Here is a 7,853-nt window from a genome sequence, read left to right on the forward strand (position 1 = left end):
AAACTATTCCACCATTTCAGTATTGCATGTCAAAAGTGAAACAATAATATGTTGCTACTGTAATTTCACATACTTTCACTTTAATACTTTCAATTTCATACTGAAACTATTAAAATGAAACTATACTCTCACATATATACAGGTATACTATAAAACCCAAGTAAAAAACATTCCCAACAATTCAACTTCTCTGGTTGACATTAACACACCCACCCCCAATAGGGGCCTTCATTCTCACATTTTAGAGCTCCATGAGCTCTATTTTTCAGGAGCAAAATCCTTTTTACAGGTTCCAGAAGACTGAAATTTTGGAATATGCGCATAAAGATCAATAGTATGGGATACGTGTCTCATGATTACAATTTTTTAGGGTGTGTAAAGAAGGAAAGAACGCTCATGTGCAATTTTGATGAAATTCGAATCATATGTATTCCAGTTCCTTACAGAAAATATAAGAGAAGTCTCATCCTTCAATTGCATGTAACACGAGCAATGCCGGGTATCTCTGTCATTCTTTAAATAACTCTCAAAAATCGTAATTCTTTAAATCCTTGCAATATTCTCTCCCTGTTTCATAACTCATGTGTTCCCATACTTTGCCATGATTTCCTCAGTGATCTCTCTCTCTCTAAAATTTGTAAACATTCTCAAATGTTTACAAATTGTGTATTTCTCGTTCTTGTAATGTTTTCCCCCAGTGATAAAGTCTTTCAAGTCTCTGTCTGTCTGTCTCACTAGTGTCTTCTTACTGCTATTTCTGTTTTCTGAGGCAAAGCTGGCCATTGCTTGTCAGCAATACACCCACCCATTCCTGCCCCCATCACCTATAATTGAAATCTCTTATACCGGAGACCCTTACAGGGCCCTGCTTCGCTTCTGTACCAGAAGACTTGTATACCTCTGTCCGTCCCTCCCCACCACCACCACCACCAATTATCTACACTACTGCATGCATTAAAAGGAAATGTGTTACTTAGTAAATTAACAAACCACCTACCTCTTTCTCTGTATAATGGACTAACCAATAGCAGCTCATTTACTTACTTAATTTAAACATTGACCTATTTATATTTGCAGCTGTAATGCTTATATTTACAATACTAATAACATTTATATTTACAATGCTTACATTACACTCACCCCCCAATAGGGGTAACAATTTTAACATGTTTGAATGATGGTAGGTTTAAGTGTGAACAACTGATGTGATATGTCTGTTATCAAATGATCATTGAAACCTTCTTTTCAGGTGTTGAATGCCATCTCTCTTTCCCATGTTCCCTCCCACGTTCCTTTCCTAGTTTTCAGAGTTTGTACTGTCAATGAGGGCACATTGATAGGTAGTCTAGTGAGATTGTTGAGATACTTGAACAAAGGCGTGTTGATGTATGTTGCATCCAAGAAGTAAGGTGGAAAGGAGCTTCAGCCAGATTCCTCACAAGCAAGACACATAGGTATAAACTCTTCTGGGAGAAGTAGTTTGCCTATGTTCAGTGACATGAGGACCAAAGAACTGAAGCGTTTTGGATTGCAAGACTGTATGAGAAAATTGTGACATCGTAGGAGAGAAATGTGTCCACATGGATAATGGTGCACTTGCATTTAACAATTCTGCAAAGAAAGAGGCTTGGAAATGCCATTATGAAAGACTGCTGAAAGTGGAGAATGAATGGGAGGAGGATAGTCTGCCAAGTATTGATCCAGTTGAGGGACCAGCTACCTGAATTAGCAGTACTTGGTAAATAAAGCGATTAAGGGAAAACAGCCCCTGGCTCATCAGGAATCACCGCTAAGATGCTTAAAATATCTGGCAGTGTGGGTTATGGTCTAGTCACCTGTATTGTAAGTCATACCCAATGACTGGTGTACCAGCACCATAGTCAACTGCTACAAAGGTAAAGGTGATGCCTTAGATAGAAATAATTACAAAGATATCAAGTTGTTGGATCAGGTAATGAAGATCATGGAGAGGGTCATAGCCCAACTAATTAGGGAAAGTTAGTCTCGATGAGATGCAGTTTGCTTTTGTGCCAGGGAGAAGCACTATTGATACTACATTTCTGGCAAGGCAGCTGCAGGAGAAATACCTAGCCAAAGATAAACCTCTGTACTTGGCTTTTGTTGACTTGGAGAAAGCCTTTAACAGGGTCCCCCAATCCCTTATCTGGTGGTCAATGTGGAAACTAGGGATGGATGAGTGGTTGGCGAGAGCTGTACAAGTCATGTACAAGGACACTGCCAGTACAGTGAAGGTTGGCAACGAGTACAGCAAAAAATTCAGGGTACAAGTAGGGGTTCACTTAGGATTGGTCCTCAGTCCCCTTTTGTTCATTGTAGTCCTCCAGGCAATAACAGGAATTTAAGACAGGCTGCCCCTGGGAGCTCCTCTATGCTGATGACCTTGTTCTTATTAGCTGAATCCCTACCAGAACTAGAAAAGAAGTTCCAAGTATGGAAGCAACGTCTACAATCAAAGCGCCTTAGAGTTAACCAAGCAAAGACCAAAATCTTAGGAAGTAGAAAGGCAGATAAATCACAAATCCCTCCAGGTAGATGGACCTGCTCAATCTGTGGAAAAGGTGTAGGTAGAAACTCCGTAAGATGGACCCAGTATAAGCTTTGGACACATAAGAGGTGCAGCAATATCAGAGGAAGGTTAACAGAGAAAATAGATTTTGTATGTAGAATATGCACAGGTACAATAAACACCAAAAATGTACAGAAAATAGACTCCATCAAATGCCAGTGGGGTAATCTAGAGGTAGTAGATAGCTTCCGTTATCTAAGTGACCAATTTAGTAGTGGAGGTGGATGCTCTGAGAGTGTAGCTGTGAGGATAAGATTAGGCTGGGCAAAGTTCAGAGAGCTCCTACCTCTACTGGCAACAAAGGGCCTCTCTCTCAGAATGAAAGGCAGATTGCATGATGCCTGTGTGTGAACAGCTATACTATATGGCAGTGAAACATGGGCTGTGACAGCTGAGGACAGGCACAGACTTGAGAAATGAAGCCAGTATACTTCATTGGATGTATAATGTGAATGTGCATGTTCGACAGAGTGTAAGCATCTTGAGCGAGAAGTTGGTCACAAGAGGCATCAGATGTGGTGTGCATGAGAGACGACTGCGCTGGTATGGTCATGTGATACATATAGATGAGGACAGCTGTGTAAAGAAGTACTGATCTCTACCTGTGGAGGAAACCTGGGGTAGAGGTAGACCCAGGAAGACATGGGATGAGGTGGTGAAGCATGATCTTTGAACTTTGGGCCTCACAGAGGCAATGACTAGTGACCGTGACCATTGGCAATGTGCTGTGCTTGAGAAGACCCATCAAGCTAAGTGAAATCATAGTTGTGGCTGATGTTGGTGTCACATAACTGGCACCCATGCCAGTGGCACATAAAATGCACCTTTTGAGTGTTGGGCCTCATGGAGGCAAAGTGGCTGAGCTCCTTTCTAGGGTTGGGCCTCATGGAGGCAATGACTGAGACCTTTGGCATTATGTTGTACTTGAGAAGACCCATCAAGCCAAGTAAAATCGCAGTTGTGGAAGATACTGGTGTCACACAAATGGCACCCATGCTGGTGGCATGTAAAAGCACCCATTACACTCTCAGAGTGGTTGGCATTAGGAAGGGCATCCAGCCATAGCAACCATGTCAAATCAGACTGGAGTCTGGTGCAGCTTGCCAGCACTGGTCAAACAGTCCAACCAATGCCAGCATGGACAACAGACATTAAATGATGCTGATGTGTGTATGTATGTATATATATACACATGTGCATATATATATATATATATATATATATACACATACATATACACACACACATGCACACACATGCACATGTATGCATATATCTATGTGTATATCTGTCTATCTTTGTGTTTGTCCTACCACCACTGCTTGACAACCAGTGTTAGTGTGTTTACATCCTTGTAACTTAGTGGGTCTGCAAAAGAGACCAATAGAATAAGTACTATGCTTTAAAAAAATGAGTCCTGGGGTTGATTTGTTTGACTAAAATCCTTCGAGATGGTGCTCCAGCATGACTGCAGTCAAATGAATGAAAGAAGTTGAAGGTCAAAAATAATTAAATAAAAGTATAAATAAACGTTTGTGTGTGTGTGTGTGTGTGTGTGTATATATATAGCTTTGCTTTGCAAACGTAAATCCATGAATAGAGGAAAAAGTTGACTATGTTAATAGTAGACACGTTTGTGGTTGTGTAGACTAATAAATGTTATGCAGACCAAGCCTTAGCAACTGCAAGTGAAATTCTATCCAGAAGTCAGTGCTGCTGTGTCATGTTTCTTCCTCAGTCTTCTTTTGAATTCAAAGTCAGCCCTGCTGGCATTCTTGAAGGAGATGTCAAACTAGGGATGGTATGTCCTCAAACTTCACAATTAATGGACAACTATTGCTCAATGTGACATGCACCAAGGGTTTTGTTCAGGGCAACTTTGTGTCTTTTTCTTGTGAGCTCCTCTAACATAGTGGTCAGTGCAGGGTTCACTATACAATCTAGGGCAGGTGATGGCTCTCCATTGTGGAAGTGTGTCCTCCACAACAGAGCTGTGACTTTACAGTATGGCCTTGGTGCTTGTGGTTTCTGCTATATATGTTGGTAATATATATTAGTGGATGATGTAAATGTAGCTCTGTTGGAAGGAGTTGTAGGTGGTAATGGTAGATATTCATGATTCAGAGCTATACAAGAGGATGATCTGTACAATGGTTCTGTACATACTGATCTCTGTGTTTTTCCTCAGGTGTTTGTGACTCCAGATGTCTTTGTACAGTCTGTTGACTGTACTGTACTGTTTGCTTCTGTCAGTCTGTTGTCTACCTCTTTGACAATTTTGGCATCAGGTGAGATGATGATGATGCATTCTAGAAAGCTGAACTCTTGGTCATCCAGTTGTAAATTGATACTTCAAGATGTCCTGTTCAACCCATGCCAGCATGGAAAAGCTGTAATAAAAAGTGATAATGATGATGTAATGAGCTATGAAATATTTGACATTTATATTCATTACTTTGGAATTAGTCATATAAGATATAAACCTAATATTTCACAACTATGTCAAAGTTGTTTGATATTTCTCTAGACCATTATTATTATTATTATTAATTCATGTTTATATCAAATACGTCCATTATTTCTCAAGTCATTGAAGCAATAAAGGGGCTTTAGGGAGAGGATCATTGAAGGAAAGAGAGATTGAGGGTCATGGAAGTGGGGGAAAAGAAGGAGAGTGAGAGTGTTGTGCCAGAGAAACTGTGACGAGAGGACAGCTGGAGAAGTAGAATCAAGGGTGGGCAGCAGTGGGGGAATGCAGTGAGAGCAATGAGAAAGGAGAAGCTGGAGGGTATTGTAGAGATGAAGGGTAGAGAATAGAGGATGAATGCAGTGAAAGCATCCCAGGCTTGAGAAGCTGTAAGTGAAGACAGAGAAAGAGAGGTTAAGAGTAGGGGAGCTGTAAGTGAATACAGCAAGAACATAATGGTTTTAGACTTCCACCTTTCTTCTTTATGTAGTCTGTCTTGATCTCTAGTGTAGCAAGAGGCTGACTTAACCAAAATAAAAAAAGTATTATTAATTCTTCTTTACCATGCTGTGGAGTTTTCTTTCTTCTAACAATCAACTTTAAATGGACACACACACACACACACACACGTACGTTAGGCTTCTTCCACCATATGGTTCTAAAGGGAATTTCTTAACAATACTGCGATAACTACATTACATCGTTGTTTAACGTCCGCTTTCCATGCTAGCATGGGTTGGACGATTTGACTGAGGACTGGTGAAACCAGATGGCTACACCAGGCTCCAATCTGATTTGGCAGAGTTTCTACAGCTGGATGCCCTTCCTAACGCCAATATATATATATATATATGCCAGCATGGAAGGTGGATATTAAATGATGATGATATATATACACACACATACATACACACAAGTACAGCCCTAGTCAAACCGTTCAGTGCATGCCAGTATAGGAAAAAGACACTAAATGATAATGATGATGACAAGCACATAAATGCAAAACAAGGTGGTAAAAAAATAGTTCTTGAATACTGAATCTAGAGTAATATGCTTTTTTATTAAATCTGAAAAATCTTCACAAACTGTGAAGATGCTTTTGGCTTTAATACAAAAGTATAAGTATATATATATGCGCGCATGTGCGCGCACACACACACACACACACACACACACACACACACACACACACTTGTTTCAACCCTTATGTACATTTATTTTATTCACTTTTTTATTGCAATATTTACTTAGTGTTTTATTTCTTTTCAGCAGTCACAGTTTCACTCAGGTTCTGAGTTGACTTTGCTTAATAAAGCAGTGCATGACATATCTGACTCGGATGCAACTGAAGAACCAGAGTCTCTCCCAGACTCAGAACCTGACTCTGATGTTACAGTTGATCGTGATAACTTAGCATACAATAGTGGTCAAGATCTCTTTTCTGACTATTCCAATAACTCTTTTGATAGGGCAGACACTGAAGTCGCACCTTGTCTATCTACAGAACATTTAAAAATAATGTCTTCAAAAAAATCCAGACAAGAAACACATGCAATTTCTGAAAGTGATTCTGACTCAGAAAGCGAACAAAATTCTAGAACTAAATACAATTCCAAGCACCATGTCCAGAAGTTATCTAGTTCTGTCAAAGTCGATTCCAGAAAGCATCACAATCCCTGCCGTGAGAATGGCTCTCGGTCTTCTTCACATGAATCCAGACAGAAAACTAATAAAACAAATCATCATACTCTTCAACATAGCTCTTCTTCATCTTCAAAAGATAGTTCTAATTCTTCTAAAAAATCATCCCATAAACCTGATAGTTCAGCTGTTAACGGGTCAGAATTATTTTCAAATCCAGTAAATTTAGGTTATCGTTCGTCTTCTCTGACCAGCCAATCAAACAATTCATTGACATCAAAGAAGACATCACATTGTTCTCCTACTCCTCCTCCTAAGAAAACATCCCACACAGAAAAGGCTACTAATCAAAATAATACTTCATCTTCTTTGAACTCAAAACTGCATGATATTTTTGGAAGTGATTCTGATGAAGATTTTGTTGTAAATAACAATTCTAGTGATAGCGAGAACGACAGCAGTAGCAACAGTGATGTAAATGGCAACTCACCAGATACAAACTACCATAGTCCTATGACACATTCATCATCAAGTCATCATAAAATGTCACCGTCATCTTCACATTCATCTTCTTCATCTCCTGCATCAAGTTCTTCAGATGATGATGATAACTCAGGCATTGATAAACATTCGCCAAAATCTAAAATCAAAAGTGTTAAGTCAGATAGTTCTGACATTTCCCCCAAATCCTCCAAAACAAACTCTTTAGGTAAAAGCTCTGTCACATCAACAACTAAAACTGCCTTAGACAAATTGGTTTCATCATCTGAAGACAGTGAAACTGTTAAAAGGAAACGGCCAGCCACACCAACCAAACCTATTTGCAAGTTTGGAACTGCTTGTACAAGAAAAAATCCTACACATTGGGAGGACTTTGAGCACCATGGTAATTATTATGTTATATTTTCCCTTTTTCTTTGCCCTTTTATTTACTGTTGTTTATCAAAAAAATTGTTCTGGTTGGCTAGAGGTTATATAATTTTTTGTAGTTTATATAGCATTTTGTAAAATTGCACAGAATTGAAAGCCAAATCTGACAGCTGTGTATCAACAATACAATATTTTCAAGAATGCACCATCAGTGATGTTTCTGGGGTCTCGAGATTTCAGCCCTTTCAACATCAGGACACTTTTCCCAGTTGACCCAGCTGGTTTATT

The 7,853-nt window shown here is 39.4% G+C and overlaps 1 protein-coding gene across 3 annotated transcripts in view; it reads left to right on the forward strand.

Annotated features, from left to right (window-relative positions):
- LOC106882043 (bromodomain-containing protein DDB_G0270170) overlaps window positions 1-7,853 on the forward strand; it is a 69,732-nt gene that overhangs the window by 46,916 nt on the left and 14,963 nt on the right. For 2 of the 3 annotated variants that reach the window (XM_014932600.2, XM_052968734.1), the window contains exon 2: window positions 6,324-7,581. In XM_014932600.2, the coding sequence (XP_014788086.1) occupies window positions 6,324-7,581 (1,258 nt within the window). The remainder of the gene's footprint in view (window positions 1-6,323; window positions 7,582-7,853) is intronic. The other variant, XM_014932601.2, reaches the window with a different exon arrangement.

Source organism: Octopus bimaculoides, chromosome 6 (assembly GCF_001194135.2).
Source record: "Octopus bimaculoides isolate UCB-OBI-ISO-001 chromosome 6, ASM119413v2, whole genome shotgun sequence".
NCBI classification, from domain to species: Eukaryota; Metazoa; Mollusca; class Cephalopoda; order Octopoda; family Octopodidae; genus Octopus; species Octopus bimaculoides.